The sequence below is a fragment of the Cygnus olor genome, chromosome 15 (assembly GCF_009769625.2).
Source record: "Cygnus olor isolate bCygOlo1 chromosome 15, bCygOlo1.pri.v2, whole genome shotgun sequence".
NCBI classification, from domain to species: Eukaryota; Metazoa; Chordata; class Aves; order Anseriformes; family Anatidae; genus Cygnus; species Cygnus olor.
Genome location: NC_049183.1, coordinates 4048616 through 4071802, shown reverse-complemented (window position 1 = coordinate 4071802; position 23187 = coordinate 4048616). Strand labels below are relative to the sequence as shown.

General features: G+C 40.0%; 1 protein-coding gene across 5 annotated transcripts; it reads right to left on the bottom strand.

Moving 5' to 3' along the window:
• Positions 1 to 481: 481 nt before the first annotated feature.
• METTL22 (methyltransferase like 22) lies at positions 482 to 23169 on the bottom strand. Of its 5 annotated transcripts, none has more exons than XM_040574792.1 (13): positions 23042 to 23169; positions 18578 to 18697; positions 13425 to 13472; positions 10379 to 10731; positions 8204 to 8554; positions 7770 to 7810; positions 7541 to 7685; positions 6997 to 7068; positions 6381 to 6482; positions 5084 to 5164; positions 3964 to 4066; positions 3008 to 3176; positions 482 to 1482 (listed from the first exon to the last, which is right to left on the bottom strand). In XM_040574792.1, exons 4-13 carry the CDS (start codon positions 10566 to 10568, stop codon positions 1447 to 1449), a joined length of 1290 nt encoding a protein of 429 aa, XP_040430726.1. In that variant the 5' UTR covers positions 10569 to 10731; positions 13425 to 13472; positions 18578 to 18697; positions 23042 to 23169; the 3' UTR covers positions 482 to 1446. The 5 variants fall into 5 exon arrangements, with proteins under 5 accessions (XP_040430726.1, XP_040430730.1, XP_040430727.1 ...); XM_040574796.1 differs by having other exon boundaries at positions 6381 to 6434; positions 23042 to 23167; XM_040574793.1 differs by lacking the exons at positions 13425 to 13472; positions 18578 to 18697; positions 23042 to 23169 and adding an exon at positions 11390 to 11473.
• Positions 23170 to 23187: the final 18 nt, after the last annotated feature.

Sequence of the window (23187 nt, the reverse complement as noted above, 5' to 3'; positions counted from 1 at the left end):
ACCCCTGTGAAATGTCCATAAAATGTCCACAGAGTTCATTTAGCCTATGGCTTAGGTTCTAACTGTTAAGACGCTCATTCAGGATGGTAGAGGTGGCATGTTGCCAAAACCACTACACACCAAAACCAAGAACTCTGGTTTCGGAATCTTTGGATTAAAATATAGGGTTTTCTTTGCTTGTTTTATCATTCAGCTTTAAATGAGGGTTCTGAGAGTTTCCTACAATAATCTAGGCAGGTATATGCCAACATAACGTATTTTTTACTCTGATTGGCTATAAGCAAAGGAAAAGGCCATCTTCATCTAATGACCTTTCACCTCATTAAACAACATGAAAAATAGAAAAAATATGTCTTCATGTAAATGAGCATTAAGGTTATGAAATAATTCACCTAAAACAACCAAACTAAACGAAATGTAGAACAGACTTCCAAGAAGACAACCAGATGCTTCTGATGTAATGTATGCACACTCCCACGAGTCACAGACTGGGACAGCTTTATCATAACATTCTCGTAATGCTAAAGAATCCAGTAGGCACAAGAACTTAAGTGACAGTGTACATATGGCAAGCGATATAAACATGATAGTACACGTAACATTTATAGTAAGTACAAATACTGTGAACTTTGGTTTCATTAATAACACAGGAGAGAGTTGATAAGTATGTTGTACTTTAATCCAAAAGCTAAGGCACTGAAAGCCCCTCACGGGCAAGACGTGGGTCACCTCCTTCTCCCCTGCCTCACATGTATACATTCAGAATTCCAACTTTTAAAGAGGGGGAGGTCACGTCACATGGCACCTTCCTATCCTCAAGCTGGCGAGCACAGAATAGCTTAAAATGCCAGCAGGACGATATGACTCCGAGACCTATGTGGAACATTTTTAGAGGCTCAGACAAAACGTATCTTGTCTCCTTTCAGTTGAGACAGTTGCCCTAACTAGAATGATTTATACAAACCAAAACCAAAGAACTACGTTGCATAAACAGACTGTTTAAAGAAAAGTTCATGACAGAGGACTGTTTCACAAGTGTCCATAAATACACATAATGTGGAACTCGGGATAAAACTGAGAACAGTGTCCATGTTCAGAAAACCCAAAGGGAATATGCATGACATCTGCAAATCAGCCACGCAGAAAAAGGTTAAATACCTCTTTGTCAGAATCTAAAACCTAAGCCATCAGTCCTGGAGAGCACACAGTACTGTGTCACAGCCCGCTTCTCATCCAGCACGTACTCGGAAGATCAACATTAACCAGCTTCATACCAGAAGCAAAGAAACCATGTCCTAAGTGCCAAAACAAAAACTTATTGAGGTAAGGCAAATCTGCGTGGAATTACTTTCTGAGAACTCGGTTCCACCAGGATTTTTTTTTAATAAACATCCAAAAAAAAGTCATTGTCCTTCAATAAATATCTTCTGTTTTCTCATGTCCCTGTCACGTTAGCTGATCAGCAATAATCTTCCACAATTCCTATAGGAGGGGAAAAAATATTTATAGTTATTTTCTCAGACCAGCAGACTATTACTTGATAATGTTAAACATGTACACTTTAACACAACTTTTAAGACACACTCTGTACTTTATAGTCAATCCAACTCTCTAGTCTCTTAGAATGACCACCAAATTGTCCTTGAGACAGAGCAACAGAATCGAGTTCTTTATTCCTGCAGCACGGATTTTTTTATTTTCTATTTTTACAACAAGTAGTGTAATTCAAGTAGTTTCTTAAAATTGTTTCATTGGTCTACATAATTTTTTGCAGCATTTTGACTGAGAATCTTGCTCTTTTTCTTAGCCTGTGTTGACAAATGCTTCCAATAATGCCAATAAAGATACATCTGAAAAAATACTTGATTTACTGAGGAATCAAGGTCCCACAAATGCACGTTTTATACAAACACACACTTCTCAATCCATTGTACAACAAAGATGAAAAACAGACCACTTCATTTTTGTGGAACAAATCAGTATAAGCTTTGCCGGTTATATAAAGATTAGCAATCAGACTATCATATACTCATCACCATGACATCTCGAATTGTGGCAGTGTACTTCACAATAAAAAAAACACTTGTGTGTTTTAAAAAATGCATCTATTTCAAAGACCAGTAGCAACCTTCCACAAAAAGCATGCAGGGAACGAGTTTACACATTTAGATATAACCTGTATTATATTTTTACGCTTGTAAAAGTTGTTATAAATCATATGTGCAAAACTTGGTACCTGAAGGTGTCAGCACTAACAAGAAAAATAAATCAATCTCACAAAACAACTGTGGTCCCCAGAATCTTACTATGCACACATACTGTAGTAGACATAGCAATAGCACATTGACTACATGGTAATAGAGCTGCACTCCACTATAAGACTTGCAAGTTCTCCCAAAAGGTCAGTTAATTTGTATCACTATAGAAGCTAGCAAGCTACTAGCTAGCCTGCACAATATTCATAAGAGAATACAACTGGGGAAAAAAATACAGCGAGAGAGAGAACCATGAATGCTTGGAATGTAATTAGAAAACCAGAAATAATGTATCTGATACACTTCTGAATACCAGAAGTTTACTACTAATCGACTTCTTCATAGGTATTAGAATGTTATTACCTTAACCCTGAGCTGAGAAAGGAATTATGAAAACTATAAAATGAAAGCTCTTTTACAAGCAAATAAATGAAAAGAGATATCAGTCCGTTTTCTAGTCAATCGCAACATTTATATTTTACAAAGTAATGGAAATTGCACTCATTTCCTCAGAGGTTAAGAAACAATCTAAGCCATTGTATTGCTCCCTAATAGAAAAGGGCACATTATGTCAATTTAGTATAGATTATGTAAGCACGGACAAGAATTATTTTAAAATAATAAACAGCTAAATGGAAATAAGAAGGTAGTATTTATTCTCCTGTTCTTACTTCATATTAAGTAAACAGCTAAAATCTAATTTGAGATTATTAGCCCAACACATTACATTTATTTTAATGAATGCCACTTACCAACTGCTCGATCCGTTCATAACTGAGAAACTGGCAGAAATCAGGCTTAATGGGCTCCACATTATATTTCATTTTTCCATCCTGGAGATTCTCCAAATCATTTAGAGTATTTCTAAAGTGGCTGTAGGCTTCGCATGTAATATCCATATGTCTTAAAGTGAAGTTCAGTCTGGCAACAAAATATTTAATTTAAAACCTTTCTCCTATACTGGCATCTTAAAGAGCTGTGTGACTTTCCTCAGCTAATGGCAAATGTGGGTCTTCTCAGTGTAATTAACTCTCACAGTCAAAGAAGTAACCCTGCTGCCCCCGAAAAGCAGATGAGACACGCTATCAATAAGCCAGGAAGTCTTGGATGAACCTCTCCACTGATTTTAGCGCATTTTGCCTCAACAAAATTACTAGCTTCTCTTGTGGGAGAAACGCTTTGCAACAAATCATATGAATAGCTACTGCTTACACATCTTTACACGTGGACTATGTATACATTACTTCATGAATGGACTACAACATGTGAGTACTCAAAAACATACACCAATTCCTTCAAAGAAAACACAAGAGAAATTGTTATGGAGGGATGCAGGCTGGGAGACGTATGTCCTCATTCTAAGCTCCTTCACTCTACTCGACACTTTCGTCTATGACCTCCTAAATACACGGCACACTTTGTAAAGTATTGCAGATCAGACTAGCCAACTATTTACCGTTATTTGCACAGAGGTTACCTATCTGATGCAAGACAAAAGTAACATCACAAAAGCCAAACTCTTCTGGAAGTAAAATTCTGAACTGATAAAGATTAAATAAGTATAAAACCAAATGCATTTATTGGGCATATACTGCAGCCTTTGATCAACCAATTCAATGATAATCATAAACAACCTTCAAGTAAATCAGGGGTTTCTTCCAAATAAAGGTAAGCATGTAAAATTTTAGTGCTTCTTGGTAATACTTGCCTCTTTTCTATTGCTAGGAAAACTGTGCAAGATTTTTTCAAGTTGTGTGTGATTCTGTACAGCGTTCTGAACAAGGCATCTGTCAGGTCATCATCATAGAACACTACAGGAAAAAGAGCAGAGTATGTACATTTAAGAGTAGTACTTAAATCTCAGGCATGAAACAACAACAAACCTTTATTAGATTATTCTAATCAAATAAGTCATTATTTTAGCTTTTTGTAAGTCATTATTTTAGCTAAATCCCGAAGTATTATATTTTCAATGGCAACAACTGACCCGGTATCAATATCCACTGCTGCTCTTTACGTCAGACCTTCTTAAAAATTTCTCTCGTGTCTGTGGGAATCCTTTCCGTCAGGCAACTTACAAACTTTAACAAAATCTCCCTCATCCTGGAAATATCTTACTGCAAAGCTAAAAAAGGCATGATATCACAATGTATAGGGCCTCCTTTATTTAATAATAAGAATAAAAAAGGCAGTAAATAATACCACTATCAGCGCATCTCTTTGGAAGGCAGTTTTCCAATATCTTTCAATATCATAACTAAACATAATTCTCCTTTACATAGATATTAAAAGAACTTTTTCTATACAGATAAGCTAGCTTGTCTTTTTTTTTTTCCATTAAGCAAGAATGGAAAATAAGCGAAAGATGTCCGAAGGGACACACTCTAAGGGTAAGCGCAATGCTTGAGACTTTTTTTCCACATTACAGAACACGTGATTTAGGCCATCAACCTTTATTTGTATAGAGGTTATCTGATGCAAGACAAAGGTAGGACAACAACATTTAACTTTTTTTTTTTTCTGAAAGTCAATTTCATCACTTATGTGTGATTATGTTCTCTGAATAATTTATTTAGTTACAAAAAATTACCACATAAAATGAAAGAAAAGGTTAGTGGATGTTTTCAGTGTTTCTTCTCCTATTGCTAATTCAGATTGTAAATACAATTGTTTAAAAAAAATAAAGACAAGAACACATGGCAGAGGTTTGACAAGTTTGGTAGGGATCTGATGGGTTAGATTTCCAAAGCAAAATAGATACGGTTATGTTATTTACTCATAATGCTCAAGTGTTTGATGTAAAAAGTTTTCTGTTTACATTTTCATACCATCAGCTGCCATTATCACAGTGCAGTGGTCATGCAAATCAGCAATCTCTTCTTCAGACCAGCTAAAAAGAGCTTCAGGATCTGTAACAACAAAGATGGTTTTGGTGTACAGGGTTAACTGGCTCAAGTGTTTGATAGACTTAAAAACAAACAAACAAACATTTTAACTCCTCTGCTACTCAGTAAGCAGAACATCCCAGTACAGGGAAATCACAGCCTCCGTTTGTTCCCTGAGGTTCCCTGCAGTCCTTTGCTTTCTGTGCCATATGTCCAGTCCTCTCAGGATCGACTGGCACGAGTAAGTTTTCCTTGACGTAAGAATTTACAACCCATTACTACCCTGTAGGAAGATCACAGATTTAACTAGAAAACAAATGCATTTTCATGCAAAATCTGATTAAGATTCCTACTTAGTTATGCTTTCTAAAATTTAGACTTGGTTAAACTTTAGATGTTCTCTCTGATGGTCTAAAAATCACACAGCCTTTTCAACTGGCAGTATTAAATGTTATCATTTCATGAAAATTTCTAAGGTCGTAGAGAGGCTTTTGAAAGTGTAAAGGATGGTTTTACTTCCTTAAATAGTTGTTCTATTTTTCGAATCATTACATCGAACTACTACAGTTAAGTGACACCATACCCTAAAAAGCAAAGCAGGATTCATACACCCAAGTGCTATAATTTTGTGTTGACCTTAAACTTCTTTTACAAAAGGTCGATATTTGTAACTACTAGAAAGCTTTAATGATCTGCTTTACTACTGTTAATTGCACTTTAAAAATTACTCACGTTAGCTGCCTTTTATTTTACTGAAAGTAGCAAACCATATTCCCTTTCCAAATATGTAAAATACAACACATCCATCACTACATTTGGAAAAAAGATTTATACACCTGCAAGAGATCACCTGTCCTCCTCCCCACCTTTCATTGTTTTGTATGCAAGCCATCGTAAGTAATACAATACCATCACATCAAATTCTGGTTTATACAAATCCACGTCATTGTACTTGGATTTTGGTATCGCCACATAATGACACACTGTATTTGCACTTCTGAATTTTCATCTCACTAAGCAAAGGACAACCACTATTCATCTATCCTCAACCTATCAGTAATCCTTTTCTTACTCATTCACATGGCAACGACACCCCCAAACACAATAGTGAACTTTCAGCTATTTTACCAGAGGCATGGGTGCTGGAAGACTGGCTGTCTACTTAAATAGTGGAGCAAACTTTTCTTGATGGATTTGAGAGGAAAAAAATCATCACAAAGGACCCATTACAAGTACCCACCAGTGCAGAATTCATCTTTCAGCCAGTCAAGTTCCTTTATTTTAATTTCTCCTCCTGTGGGTGAAGAAAGACCACAACAGTCAAATGGCCTTTCAGCCAGTGCTGCAACAAGTGATAAAGATGTATTACGAGGACACATGAAACAAGTAAGGTTGAACATCAAATCATTTACTTTACAAAACCAGTTACCCCTGACAAAAGGAATATAAGATGAACTTAAGGATCAGAAACACCCCACTCTCTTTTACATGTCTCACCTGCAAAATACTTCTCAGAGTTCCACCTCTGTCATTTACACACTGTTTACATGACCCTTGGCACCTAGACATCTGTGATCCTCCAAGTACCTCAGTGAAACTAACACAATGACTGGAACCACAGCTGGTCTTAATTGCCGACCAAAGAAAGATCAAGTATTTTGCTCTTTTCCAAAGGAAGCTGTTCCATTATGGACCACGTATAGATTTCTTCCATCTTTCTAAATGAGTGACTTTTAACCAAGACAAAAGGTTAATTTTACTTGCAAACACACCACCTTGCCAATGACTTACGTTGTTTAATCCCAAAGGAATTCACAGTTAGGCAATCGTACAAGTATCGACTGCACAGCACTTACCTCCTGGCTCCATCAAATGTTTGTTTAATGCAACATTTTGCTCACACATGGCCAGAAGATCGTCACCAACATCTGGAAAAAAGCGATGACAATATTCAAAATAAGATTATTTTACATGTGCTGTGTGTGCCCCTGACCTCTTGGACTAACTCTCTAAATTTCTGTCAAGCTGATGAGATTATGGAAAATTCAGAGCAACTCTCATCCCTGATAACTGCTTCCCTAGCATACTTCTTGCTTGTGTCTTTCAGTACTAAGCTCTGAGTAATCCTTGAATAACAACGTTAGGTTGCTGTACTTTAATCCGGGCAAACTATCCTGAACTGACAGCAACATATTGTTTTTTAAAGCTTTTGCACCTAGAAATATTACTGCTTTTCATCCTGTTGTGAAAGTTATTGCTACTTTTCAATAAACACAATTTTATACACATCGATAACAAATTATTAATTAAAAAAAGAATAGATGAGGATGAAAATCCTAGGATGAAAATACTACTTTGTGGAGTTTCATGAAAATATTTCATTAAAAGCAAGTGCCTTACCTGTGCAATAAACTCTGTTGGCAACTGTTCCCATGATAATGCTTGTAATTCCAGTGCCACCTCCAAGCTCTAGTACTGTGCAACACCTGAACATGTCCCGTTTAAACAGAACGTAGTCAGCAAGAAGAAAAGCTGCACGCCAGACCTTCAGATAAGAGATGCGGTTACACTGGGCACATTCTGAAGCACAATCCACGAATAGCAAGATAATACAAGGTACAATACCTACTTGTTTTCCAACATCTTCTAAGGGGGTTGCCATAGTATGCTCTGTGAAAATGGAGGAGGAGCAGAAATAATTGTTTTAAAACATTGTTCAAATCAAGCTCCATAGTAAGTAGCAAATTTGAAAAGTCAGTTCATGCTTCCCTTTTAAATCTAGAACTAAACACTGTTCATTTTACATAGTAATGCTAGATAATGCTGAAGACCCCACTCTAATCAAGTAGAACCGTTCCCCCATGTTATACTACCGCCCAAATCACTTCTGGAGAAAAGCAGTTTGTTTATAAAGTACTTACAATATCACAGTATTACGTTTGGTTTATCATCTCCTTTCACTTAACTACTTTTGTTTAATTTATAAGAAAGAGCTACTTTGCTTTTGTTTTGCCCAAACAGATACTTATCCCATTTCTCCTTGAACATAACCTTACTATTTACCTATTTTAACAACATCAGTGCAAGTGCATTCTTGTTCTTCGTCTTCAAAAGCATCTTCTTTCCCTTTCATCAGAATTACAGGATATACCCTATCCCTCGAAAGATCCTCCGCCTCTAAATCAGAAGTGCTTCGAGGTCTTCTGACCACTTCCAAGTCTCCATCATCATCCAGCAGAGCTTCTAGTCCTTCAGTATTTGATTCCCTTTCATTTTTTAGATTATTCCTGTCCTTGTCACACAGTTCATCTCCACTGCTGTACTGGTGTTCTCTTTCAGTTGTAGCTTCTCTTCCAGATTTCTCAGACGCCCAATCGTCTGTGTTCCAAAGGAGTTTGAAATATGACAGGAATACTGCAAGAACATGGGGCAGGAGGGGGAAGAATTTAAAGATTAGCACTAGGTAAGAACAGAATCTATAGGCCAATTTCCATATGCATGACATTTTGATATGCATTTCACATATTATAAAAATATAGAAGATTGTAAATCATACAGGTATATTGAAATATAGTTCTATTTGCTAGGAGGAAATATTTCTGCTACTAAGTTCTGTCACAGTAGGAATAAATGAAGCACTTCCACAGTCTACTGGTTGACTCAACATCTACTCAGTCAAGTTCACGTTCACCTGATTTAATAACACCTCTCTTAGCAACTGGGAAAAGGAATGGTTTCTTACATCCTTCAAAAGAACTTCTGCTGAGACAAGCTTAAACCAAGTTGAAAGAAGAATTAATATCATAAATTACAATTTGTGTCTTTATGTTGATTTAATTCCTGTTTTAAAAGAAACTAACATGTTCTAGTAAAAAGTAAACAGAATTTCTTTTACTATTTTAAAAGTCTTTTGGGATTCACACAACTTCTTACCTTGAAATCAGCTTAAAACAGAATGAGACAGCACAAATAGGCAATCTGTCTCGTATCAGCTTAGGCTGGACATACTGACATGCTAACACTTTTGTTTTTTAAGCAAGAACATGACCAGTGAAAAAGGTCAATACCAGCAGGATTCTAAGAATTTCTTACAATTCTATTTATTCTCACCAAAGGGAAACCAATTGCCACTATTGCTTTCAACAGCTCCACAGTGTATGAAGTTCTATTGTCACATTTGTTAAGTTAAAGCTGTTACACTACAATCCAGTTCTGATCTGGAAAATTCCTTTATTTCAGAGTACATAGCACTGACTCTCATTTTGTTGTGTTGAAAGGATCTTGACATCAAGAAGAATCACAGCAAATGAATACTAAGCATTGTGACAACACATCACAGCATTAATTACCTGATTTTGATCTGATCAAGGTCATAATTAGTTTCTACTTCCTTGTAAAGCCTTTTGACCCTCTTTTCTCTTGTACTTTTTTTTTACATCAGCATGCGCTAGAATAACTGCAAGTTTCTTTATTTTTAAAGTCACAACTAGGTTTGAAAAAACAATTAACACTTCTGTCACAGCAGGAGAGAGACTTTTCTGCAGAACATTTTACTAACAGCTTCAAAGTCATTTTCGCTGACAACCTTACAGAAGCCCGCAAACTGGCAGAGGCATTCATTTGTCAATTCATTTCCACTAAGGCCTTGACTCTTCGAATTATATGAGCCATTGCTAATGTAAGTCCATTGCTATACTGAGCTTTGTCATTGCTTTTTTCAACAAACAAACAAACAAACAAAAAAGAAAACAAAGCTGTTAGGTTCCTCTGGAATAGATAGTAAATCATCGCTTAAAGATTTTATAGAAATCATGAATAATTACCTTGTTATTTTAAGTGATAATATTTAAAACCAATGGCTTCTCGGCTTTAGTCTACATGCAAAAAACATCCTAACTTTTTAACATGATTCCCAAGGTGCTGTCTTGAGATTACAGGTAAATAAAATTAAGCCTGCATGAAGATTGATGTGGTTACTTCTTCTCAGAAAGTAACTTGTGTTTTTTTTTAAGATGGGCTGTCTACAAATTCCACATTAATAGTTTTACTTTATGTATTTAATTTCACAAGGACAATCCGGTTAGCCCTCTCCCTAAATACTGAGCAGGAAGCAATTCTGCTTCTAACCGGAGCAAAATATGTAATGATTACTATCAACCATTCAAAGGAGGATTCAGCCATTACAAAGATATTCAAATATACTTAAAATACAGTTCCATCAGTCTAAATACACATTACCTGGTTGTCCAACTGCATTCAACCGTACCATGAGATGTCTTTTGTTTGGACAGTGTATGTGAACATCAGAAAGCACAGTGTCACTTTTGAATGTGACGTTATCCATCTCCTCCTCCGTCACATCTCCCATGATACACTGGTGAGAGGAACATTTACAGTAACCATACGGTTTCCTGTGAAGTGCTGTCATAAGGAGATCCAATACTTCTCTGTCAGTGGGCGTCAGGCAGCAGTTCTGCTCAGCAAGACAACCTCACGACATAAGTGCTGCGAAGAACTCATGCAAGCTGCAGTCATGCAATGACTCCCCCGTGCTCCAGTAAGACACCAAGTTGTGAATCAGGATATTCACCCTAACACCAAATACAGACAGCTTTTAGTTATATAGTGTTGTTCCAGCGGTATTTTAGAAGATAAAAATACGGTTACACTGGACTATAAAGTTGCAATACTTCCATGCTCTCTTTTGCAATGCTCCACTCTACCAACTATCACTAGCAGCTTGCTGGCAGATACCACATACTTTAGGGAGAAGAGCTGCTAATTAGCTAGCGTTAAAAACTAACAAACCCCCTGAAAAAGCAAACGTTATTGCGAATGTACAGTTTGACAAAGCCAAGTCTTCACAGACATGACTTGAGTGCATGACTTGACAATCAGAGCAGGTAAGGTATCCTGCCTGTCATCTCTGGTGCTCTTTACTTTCCCCCAGCAAACAAACAACCGAAGCCATCCTCGTTCCCTCACACCCACAGCTCTGCTCGAGCACGAACGGGTGAATTACCCGCCGCGAACACAAGAAGAGAGGCGGCGTTTATTTCCCCACACGCCCCAAACCGGGCGTTTTGCGGGGGGCTGGCGAAGCGCTGCCGAACCGTAGACGTGAACACAAAACCACGTCTTAAACCCAGAGACGGCAGGCTCGGCTCTCACACACGACCCTCAGCCGCCAACCCTCCGAGCTACCGGCGGGCACAGCCCCTCCCGCTGCGCCCCGCGACTCCCCGGTACCTCCCGCAGCTCCGGGCCCGCCGCCATGGCGGAGCCGCCGGCCCCTTCCGGCGCGCAGCTGACGCGCGGCAGCGCCCCGCGGGCCCCGAGGCCGCCGCGCTGAGGGCGAGCGCTGGGGCTGCGGCTCTGAGGAAATGGCGGGGCCGTTCGTGGCCGCTCCTAGGCCCTGCCCGGCCCCGGCCCCGGCCCGGCTCCTCACAGCAAACGCCGAGGCGGCTTCCCGCTGCGGGCTGCGCCGGGGGGGTGGAGGCGTTGGCCCCTCGAAAGCACGCAGAGGCTCTTCAATTACCTAGCGCTAAGCCCGAGGTGAAGTCCGGCAAGCTGGCAAAAGGAGATGCCAGCAGCTAAGGTTTGTCAGTCCATAAAGCATCTGCAGCACTTAGGCAGAATTGAACCCACGCTCCCCACTGCCATTAGTTACTTGGTTCAGAGCTACCCTGCCTCACTTCATACTGAGTTCCATGCAAAACTTCAAAAAACGCCACCAACTAACAAAACTAAAGGGGCAAGCGGGCAGAGCTCTTCGTAGCCAGAGAATGCCAGAACTGCTGCTGCCACAGTGGGGTTAGATGGAGCAACAGCAGGATCTGTGCACTGATTTGGGGATAGGGGGCCTTGCTTAATCCCAAAGTTTTCACCAGGTGTAGTGAGCCAGGTAAAATAAACAAGCCCGAGTTAGGTGTTGAGCAGGAACACTACGCCAGAGCACCCTGGGAAACTAGTAACGGAGATGTAAGCAACTTGCAGCATTAGGCACCAGCTGACAGCAGCTTCTATTACCTGCATCTCGGGTCTCAGTGCCCGGGGCAGGCACAGCATGGCCCAGGGCAGGCTGCTCTCACCTGGCACCGCGATGCCCGACCGGGCTGCCTGGAGGCCTCGGGCAGCCTGTGGGTACCACGTGCTGTGGTGGCCGGGCTGACCACAGCTCTGGTTCCTGGTCTCTGTGCAGCATCAGGCATAGATATGCTCTAATTTAAAAAAAATTAATGCTCTTAAAAAAAACCTTGGCATGTAATGCAAAGTCTGTATTTTTAGATGTCTTTCTGTTTCTTGTTATTTGCATCTATTTATAAAGGCTAAGAATTATTAAGAGAGTGTAGTAATCTTTCCCTGTATTTACAGTCTAAGTGGTAATGAAATGGAAAACATAGCGAGCCATTCATATCTCTCCTTAGAGTGTCTGTGGGTGAATATCTGACAAAATGCTTTGGAGATTTGTTTTCCTTTTGTCTGGCTCCTGTGAAAGAGCAGAATATTATTTGCTTCCTGTGGTGATACTCTGCCAGTTAAGTTATTACTGCAGTCTCTCTCTGCTGGCATATTTTCCACTGCTATAAAGCACTAACAACATGCAGACAAAGCAGATATTTGTCACAAAATCTTACCAGTTTGTAGTAAGAGATACTTTACTGGTGTGCAGACTAAGTTTGTATTACTGGAGCAGTTAAAAAGTTAGGCGATTCACTCCATTACACAGGTGTTTTAAACACAAGGGCATGTTTTATGACAAGTGGAGCTGTTATCATTTATTTTCTAAAAAATGCAATTACCTTGTTTCACATAGATAATATCATTAGGCAAAGCAGGAATACCTCATGGCTGCAGAAGGTCTTAAAGGAGCCAGTGTGGTTGCAGACATTATAATGCAGTTGATAGCTAGCTGACAATCTAGCTGTGGAGATGCAGTTTCTGGACTACACACAAGAGGGCTTTAGCAACAAGGCAGTCCATGGATGAGTAGGAGCACAGCTGTGGGCTGGTAACAGCTGCACGGATACACTTAAAAAGAGGAAAGCTTCAGACCAAGAAATGCCCCTGAAGCTCTGAAGGGATGGCCCATAGCAGAAGGCAGATGGGTTCAGCACTCATCCTCCCTCTCCACCTCAGCACAAAGGTTATGAGGACATGCCTAGAAGTGAGATTTTGGCTGTGTGCACTTCTGGAAGCAAAGCAGATGTGTAGTAATAGCTTAGCTTAGTGACCTCAACAACTCCTTGACGTTGATAAATGTATTTAGTTTATAAAAACCTACCTTTTCTGAGAGGTGTGGGAGGGAAAGCAAAGTCTGAGCTGGCCACATCTGGTGACAGAAAAATTAAAGTCATGTTACTTTTTACATTTTCCCAGCCCTTGCTCGTAATTTCTACTCCCAGCAGGACAGCTACAGTCGCTGAACTCACTACAGTCATCACTCAGAATGGCCCAAACCAAAATGACCTCATCTGCATCCACCCGAAACTTCTGGCTCACGCTTCCTCCCAGTGCTGTACTTTGCCCCTGACCAGGCTACCCCTGCCAGAAGCAAAATGAAAACTAGCTGCTTTTAATTTTAATTGCCATTCCCTGTTCTTAGTCATGAACTGCTGGTGTGGAACAGCAGTATGAGTGACAATGAAACGCTGGTGAAGACAGTGCATGAAGCTCCCAGGCCAAAGATGCACTGTCCCCTTCATAGGGATTATACTTTATTTTAAGATACAGGAAAAACAAAACCTTCTCTCTTTAGTAAAATTGTTTGCATCTTCCCTCACCATTTTCATGGCAATATCTAACAAGGAATCTCTTTGATTTTCAGTTGCTACAAGGCACATGAATTTGATTCTAGCTTCATTATTTGATCCTTGTAGGCAAGGATCCTCATGTTCAGTACAGCTTACAGTCTTGCTAATGTAGCTCTACTTGGTTTCTAACATAGTTACACATATCAAAAGCCCTATTTTTCCATTGCAAGTCTTGGAAATGTTTACTGCTACTTCTGCCCACAATGCATATTGTAATTAGAAGAGCACCGGGAATTGCCATAAGAATTTCCCTCTTAAAATTCAAGCTGCCAAGTTGGTTTGTTTTACAGTCATGAGGATCTCAAGAACCTGAACTGTATTTCAAATTCCTGAGATCTACTTTTTTTTTTTTTGTAAAAGACTAAGATGCACTTCAATTTTATGTCTTCCTCACAGCCACATGAACTAGGAGTTTGTTTACAGAAGGCAACCCCAGAGCATCCCATTTTCGCCCAATCCTTTCATGGCCCAATGGATGCTGATAGGACGATGTCCTTGCAGGATGCCTTCTGAAACACCACCACTGCTGCATGAGGTTCAGAGAAGAGGAAAACTAGAGACAGCCCTGAAAAATATGTATCACGGGACAAATCTGATTCCTTAGCAATGCGTAAGAGAACAGAGCTGATTCTAAGACAGGAATAACCAGACAAATTAATACTACACCAAATAAATCTATCTGATCTTGTACTGTTCAGTAGTTTATCCCTGATGGCTGATGATATCTTTCCAGTACTTACTGTACTGTCTCTTTGCTTGTCTTCTTTTCTTTCATTACATGCTTAGCAGACAGAAACACATTCAGTGCTTTCATTAGGTCAGTAAAAACAAAAAACAAAAACAAAACCAAACTGAAGGCTGTCAGGAAGAAGAAATACATCGGCCCCCATCCTTTCAATCCTACTGTACCAGTGCTGTTGAAAGGAGATATGTGGAACTAGTTTTCACTACTTGTTTATGTCAAACACAACCAACTTAAACGTGCGCTGTAGAATGCAGAGCAAAGAGAGGATAAATTATTCAGCATGTAAGAGCTATACACAAAAAAAGCACTCAGAAAGTAGCTGTATCTTATCTGTGCCTAAGCTTTTACTAGATCCCTAGCAAATATCTGCTTAGACAAACATGGCTTGAAAAATCATCGTGGAAAAAGGAAAGAGAAAAGAAGTAACAAGTGGGTAAGAGAACAGTGTGATGCTCATCATGTGTGTGGTCTTTACTGTCTCTGCCTTCTACCCACTATGCATCCAACTGAGATGCAAACCTCCCCTGACCGAAGGCTTAGTGTTTGGTTTCCATCATCTTGTATGTATTAATCAATTTAATTCAGATGTCTCCAGGCCTAGCCCCGAAGCATGTAATACTACGTGTCACAGCACATACCACCTGCTCTCTATCTGTCCCATTGTTCCCGCTGCAGTGCAGCCAAGACTCTCAGTTTAGGCTATGTGAATTTTTTCATCATAAGATAATGTCACCTTGATACCTAAGTTTTTCATTCTACCAGATTTATCAATTCTGAGCTTTCTCTTTCTTTATGAACATTTCATGTCCATCTCTTTCTAGCAGCTGTCAGCTTATCTGTTTGAACTAGTAGTATAAACCAGTGCAAAGGAATATTTCATTTGAAATAAAAATTACAGTGCAAATGAGTGGAAAATGCATTTGTATTTTTACTGGGGAAGCTGAAGGAATAATAAAGCCAAAGCAATAAATAAATGAAGCCGTCCATAAACTTAACAATATGCCTATGATAAAGCACTTGCACAAAACAAAACTATCCTAACACCAAATATAAAATCAGAACAAAGAAGAATCAAATTAATTCAATCTAGTTTGGCCTGATGTGGAGCTCAAGGACAACTATGAACCTGCTAATGGCCTGTCTAATGGACTTGATTCTATGCCTAAAGACATCATTCTGTGATCATAAAAGGAAACAGAGGCATTTATGCTTCCAGAAAAAAAAAAAGTCATCTTCCAGCTGCTTTTTTAATTTAAGTTAATAATATATAAAAAATATTTGAAAACAAATTCAACTGAACCACATCAATTTACAAAGCAAGATAGTACTTCTTCATTAGAAATGTAAAAGCAAGATTCTTACTTTGATATTCCTGGTTGAAAAGATTCTTGAAATATCATCACACAAAAAGGAAGGATTTTGCTGGCACGCCTGTCAGATGAAGAAGAATAGCTGAAGTGACACACTGTCATTTTGCAGTGCTGCGACTATGGCTGGTAGAAAAGCCCGCAATAGGAGGAATAATAGAAAATTCCAAGTTCTACAGATTCAGGGAAAGTGAAACTTCAGCTAATATACTGTTTGTGAACACTGTTGTTATGGAGCTGAAGGAAAGCCAGCAGATAGAGGAGTGATCCTTCCCCTCAGCTCAGTGTTGGTGAAGCTGCACCTGGAGTGCTGCATCCAGTGCTGGGACCCCAGTATGAGAGAGACCTGGACACACTGGACAGAGTCCAGTGAAGGGCCACAAGGATGATGGAGGGACGGGAACCTCTCCTGTGAGGAGATGCTGATTGAGCTGGGCCTGCTTGGCCTGGAGAAGAGGAGGCTCAGGGGGATCTCTCTCAGGGTGCACAGAGGATGGAGCCAGGCTCTGCTCAGCAGTGCCGAGGGCCAGGCCCAGAGGCAGTGGGCACAAACCGTAGCACAAGAGACTCCCTCTGAGCACCAGCAACACTTCCGTACTAGGCAGGTGATAGAGCCCTGGCACAGGTTGCCCACAGAGGTTGCAGAGTCTCCCCATTTGGAGATCTTCACGATTTGCTCCATTTTTTAGAATCTTGATACGTGTTTAGAGACCAAAGTCAAGCCACAAGTCAGGGTGATGAAACTCTTTCAAGCTCCTTCTTTACCTACTTCTTCAGCAATCAAAACTCCTTCTGTTCGGGACAGATGGGCTCTTCCTGTTGAGCCTGCAGTGCCTTTGTGTTGTGCCCTCTGTTTCCCAGTCGTCCTGAACTTGCTTGTCCATGTCAGGCCTGTCCCTGTTCAGTGTTTCAGGTTATCAGCATCTGTTGTACCAGCTCAGTACACTTAAAAGCTACCCAACTTCTTCTGCTTCACATGCTATATAAATCCTTGATTGATTAAGTAACAAAAACTTCCTTTTTTGCGTTGTGTTTCCTACAATTTTCAGTAGATCAAACTGTGCTTCTCGGGGTTTTATGCAGTGCTTTGTGTGCGGACACATCAGCACTCAACCCAGTGCTCCATAAATTCATCTCCAGAGCGCACAACTTGCAAGAGAAGAGAAACGAGGAAGGCTGTTGTTTTTTATTATCAATACTCCTATCTTATTTGTCTGGCATCTTTCATGCGTAACTGAGTGATCTGAGGCTCAAGACTACTTTTTTTTTTTTGTATGTTTAAATACAATATTTAAGCTGGGATGCACCATGGGGAAACAGTAGGAAACAGTGCTGTTATCTCTGGGGACTGAAACGTGGGTGAGTTGGAGGCCTTACTACAAACTGAGAGAAGTGACATATAAGAACAGCATTGAGGTTTGGGTCATTTACAGTGCTGGAGATCAAAAATGAAAGAAGAAAATGTTGGTAAATCTTATATTCAATACAACAACAAGGAGATCATTTTCAGATATCATTAGGCAGAAGTAGAGTGCCTAAACCAGGAGCTTTTCTTTCACATACTTGAGCTAACACTTTGTATGTTCAGAGCAATGGATTAACTGTCCTGTGTGCTTACAGTTACCAGCTGCCTATTCAAAGAAAGGTATTTTTTTTTTGGCTTTAAGGACCTTAAAAAGGATGAGATGTGACTAATCTCTTTATTGAGTGTTTTGTACTGCCTGAAAAGAGAAAAGTATTTGGAAAATCTTGACTATGAAGCTTATCCAAACCAGCCTCTTGAGATTTTTTAGTTCAGTCTTTTTCATGGCATCACCAAGCATAAGCACGGATAACCAAAGCCTTCTCACGTTCCATATTCTCACACAGTGAAAACAGGAAGGCTTGAGACTCAGGTTCACCCCAGTCCAAAGGAAGATGCCTAAGCATGACGTGACTAAATTCAGAAGCACACAGGTTTTTTCTTTGTGAAACCACTGTGATATAAACTAACACGGCATAATGACAAAGAAGAAGGTTTTGAGCTGAATTCTGAGGCAGCATTTGATCAGTGACTGCAGAAGGCTTACAGTAGTCCTTTTTGTTGTTATTGGGGCTTCAGTAGGAAGGTTTGGTATAACTGTGTAATAATTTCAGTTCCTGTCAGTATGATATTCTATTTTGCCTAAAGATCAGTATTTTTCCATAGAACTGCAACTTCTTTTAGTGGTGTGACCTTGAATAGAGGATCAAAGGGGCTATAACTCTGGCAGATACATACAAGACAAACTTAAATTCTAGTTTGATAGATATTTCAGTTGACAAATTTCACAAAGAATTCCCAAGAGCTCCTATACATATGTATTGCTAGCACTTGCTGATAGTTACAAGGCTCACAGAAAACCCTCCTGTAGTGGGGTTTATTTCTAATGGCACAAGCAGCTCCTGCATGAAGCATTTCACTTTATAGCACGTTCTGTCTCTGTACATGGTTAAGCATTAGAGCCTTAACTTTATAAAGAAAAACACATACCTTGATTTATGCCATTCAAAATTACTGCTTTTAATACTCTGCAGTCATCTCCTTTTCTGTATCAGAAAGCCAGATAATTGTATTTCTCCATTCTCCACAGCATGTTCTAGCAGTCTTTATCTAAAAGCAGAAACGTTATTAAAATGAGCCTTCCGAGGTATCCTCAGTAGCACACTTCTTCAAGGACCTAGCAGACCTATTGTCTTACGGCATCGTGCAAATAAAAGCATATACCCTGTCAGGATCAAAGTGCTACTCTCTGCAGTGGGAGTCCTTGACCAGCATAACTTGACTTCTACCTTTACAGTGTACTTCCAACAAATAATTCCATAGTCACGCTTCTGGAAGACTTTAGTCTCATTTAAGTTTTGATCATGGAATTACAATTGAGGTACACACATTTGAAATTATATGCTTTTTTTGGAATGTTTTCTTGACCCAGGGCCTATGGGATACCTGAATCAGTAACTAGAAAGATGACGTTCTCCCCCTCTCCCCCCCCCAAAAAAAAAGAGTTTAGAAACCTATATTCTTGCTTGGTAAGAGATCACTGTAGAGATACTATTATTCTACCTACGTTTAGACATGGATGATGCTGTCTCTGCACAGACAGAAGATTCTTCTCTGGCAAACAGTAAGAAAAATGATAGGTGCTGCTACAGAATTTTTTGTTGCTGCAATTTTCAGAATAAAATTGCTAGAATCTGTTGCAGGTGAGATCATGGAATACAATCTGTGCAGCACTACAGTATTTTCAAGCAGATGAGGATGCCACGGTCAGCTGGCTCAGAATGAGTTACCTACCCTTCCTGTAACCTCAACAACTAGTTCTTCAACAGAACAATTTGCAGCAAGACTTGAAAAAAAATTAATTGGTTGCAATAATCTGTGCTGGGTACTTCAGCCATGTCCCTCATATAATTACCCTTTTAATTCAATACCACGTATCTACACTATGGGTTTCTTCGGCAGAGCAGGTAATACTGAGTAGGAGCGAAGACGTTGCGATGTACGCCCTGTATTCTCTTGTCAAAGACATAATTGACTAGCCAGCCCTCCTTTAAATTCACTGCAGGCTGAGGCTGTTCAAAAACTGAACATGTACAACTGCATGAAAAGATTAAATCAGAGAAGTAATGGTCAAACCTCAGATCAATCAGACAAAAGCTAGTAATTTCAAAGGACACTAACTCTAAAAATTGTAATACCATACATTGCCTTTTAGCTTTTCTGTTTTTAATGACAGAGGAAGTAATTGTGGTAACCTTTTAATAGCTTAAAACAAGAATAAATTTTAGAATTCAATAAGCTTTACTGGAATGCTGAATAATAAACTCTTTTTATATTAAATTCCTCAGCCAAGAAAAAAAAGACAGCAGACAAAATAGGACATTTCCTGGTGATGGCAGCAGTTACGAAGGCAACCCAACCATGAGAAAATAGTGACTTAAAGCAGCTGCTGAACACTGACAAGAGAAATGTCTGCCAGGCTGGGAACCAGGCCTGGGAACTCAGCCTTTGGCTTGGGAGGTGGGCCTGGGAAGCTGGGACATCCTGAGAACTGGAGACATCCTGCAGATACCATCGATAAGGGCAAAGCAAGAAACTGAGCAACAGCTTATTGTCTGAGAAAGGACGGATCAGTTTGGGAAAATACAATTTTTGCTTAAGAAAAATAAAAGAAAATAAGAAATATCATCTACTAGCTGTCTCAGGAGGAATATGGAAAGTAACAAGATCTGTTAGTCATCAGAAGTGGTGGTGTGCTGCACCCTCTCATGTCTCAATGAAATAAAAAAGGCCTGATTTTCACCCCAAGTGGAGCCTGTCCTTTGCTCTCTCTGAGGAACTGACCGTGTTGCACATCCTCTATTACTCTAGACAGTCCGAAGCTTTGCTGAACATCAGAGGGCTGACTCCTCTCTCTCACACTGACTCCCAACTCTTTGATGCTCTACGCAATGTGACGTGGTTCGGCTTCGAAGTGAGACTGTGAACGCTACTGTGGTCCCGTTTCTGGGCCCGCTTCTGGGGCTGGTCGGTCTCCTCTGAGACTGTTTTTTAAATCAGACCCTTTGAGGTCAGTATGACCTTGCCCCCTGCTTCTGGGGCCAGTCTGCTGCATTTGGTTCTGGTGAATATGTATATGAATACGTATATACATGTACGTAGCCTGTCATAAGCACAGTACCGAGAAGCATAACCTACTGCAAGTGTAGTCTTGATAACTATAACCTACCACAAGCATATTCACTGCTACAGTATTGGTAAGTTCGTAATCTTTAAGTCTATTCACTGCCATAGTATTATTGATGTTTGTTGAACCTCTAATATCAATGAGATTTGCTGCTATACATTACTGATTTTTACAACCTCTAATTGCCTTTCTGCTCCCTCTAACGTGAACCCACAGCTGTGACCTCCGTACACCTGCAGGCCACGGAACCCTGTAGCTCATTACTCTGGGGCAAAGATTCTGAATGATGCTGGAGAAGTTGATATTACTTGTTTTGGTGGAATTACTTAGATTCATTGGTGCACATTTACGGCGTCTAGCTTTTACTTTTTTGCAGTCATATGGGTAAACATTGTGAGAAACCCTCCCTCCCTCAGATTTTCATATAATTTACTGTAAGTACATCGAACATCTCTTTCACAAGTACAGAGTAGAGGAAATAAAATAAACATTAGGGAAAACTGAGGAATTTATCTTCTAAGAGCCTTTAAAAAAAAATAAAGGTTTTGATAAATATCCTAAACAGTGATTATTGAACTTACATGGATAGTTTATATGGTTTGAAAAGATAAACACTGGGCCTATGAGAGGAATGGCTCTTTTAAATCCAGATAGAATTTAAGTCCAGACAAAAGGTGGATGTTTTGCTGACAGCAAGCATGTTTATAATGGAATTAATAACATGCTGTTTCCTACTCAAAACACTCATACTCAGTAAACCATTTAGAAGTTCCAGAATGACTGGCCACAGGGTGCCAAATCAATGTCTCTGCCTTTCTTTCATTCACCCGTTTCCAGCATTAACACAATGAGTTAGCACAGCACTTCCTCAGCAGCTTTACCCCAAATAACTTATTGGACTTAGCTGTTAATCTATGAAAATAACTGGGCTGGGGCCTCTGCTGCACCACTACAATATAGATTCAGAGCATCTGGGAAGGAACTGCAATCTAGATGCATTCTGCCCAATAAGGGCCCTGGGAATCCATGCTGAGGGTTTCAGAGCAGAACACACCCTGAATCCTTCAGCAGCATGTCATCTTGCAAGCAGAAAGGATAAGGTAGAAGTTACTTACAGAAGCTCTGGTATATTCAGGCCGGAGGACTGCTAATTTTGGTACATTGCACTCTGTGGGCTATTAATTGACTGCAAATTTGGCAGCATTTTCTGAATGATCTCTGGTATTCTGCATAGCAGGTTGATGTCAGCAGATCTAATCAACAGCTAGTCTGCGTACACAAAGTTTATCACTCCTTTTCCGCAAAGATAAGTACACTCTGGGCTCTTACCCTATATTGAAAATCCTAGCATAACTTCAGGAATTTGTGTTATTTTTAGAGACCTCAGTAAATTGGAAACAGTATCTCTGGTGAAGCCAATCTGTACTACTGTCTTTTTCCTTTCATTATGAACCTTTCCTGGCAAACACACGAAGATATTTTGATGAACTGTACTTTTTTACTTTTCTGACTTTCTTCATTTTTCCTCAGCACAAGAATGACTGCCTAATCAGATTATGCTGATGTGGAAATTAAATCTCCTCATAGAGTTGACTTATTCTGGACATAAGCTTTTCTATTATCACAGTCTGGGCACAAAAGGATCAGGAGTTAGCAGGCTTCAGCTTTTGTTTACTGTAAAGTGAATCTAGACAGATTCGACAAGGGCTTCCACATATCTTGATGACTAAAACAACTGATTTGTTTCTAAAAATAAGTATATAGCTAGAACTTTGTGGCACCAAAATTAGGAAAAGAACTGCCCAGGACACAGATGATCACTTTATAAAATACTCGATTTGCAGCTTGGACCTAAGTGGATTGCATGTTCCTGCCATTTTACTCTGTAACACCCTTTGCCTTCCCTTGGTTTTAACTGGAGGGTGGCAATGGCTGATCATTACAGTGGCGTGATGGTTTAAATACACGAATGGCTCTGATTTAGGTTTATGAGAAGAACGCTGATAAAACACCTGCTCAATACATGATGCTTGTGGAGCCAAGTAAATCTTTCAAGTAAACTGCAAATATAGTTGGAAGAAACAGACGAGCTTGAGGTCCCAACTAAGGCTTACATCCCAAAGCTCGTCTGTTTCTTCTTACTGGATCAATTAGTCTAACAAAACTTATTTTACCCTCCTCCATAAACCTCGTATGGCTTCTGTCACCCACCCTTCCCAATCACCAGGTCACGTGCGGCTTCTGTCCACCACCCTTCCCGATGTTACCCGGTGGTGACAGCTGCTCGGTTTGCAGATCTAGGCGGGCACCTTCCTGTATCACAACCACACCTCGGGGATGTACGAGACAGCCGGTCCGCAGGGCACACCCCGTTCGCGGGGCCGACGGTCGCCGCCCCGCGCCAACACGTGCG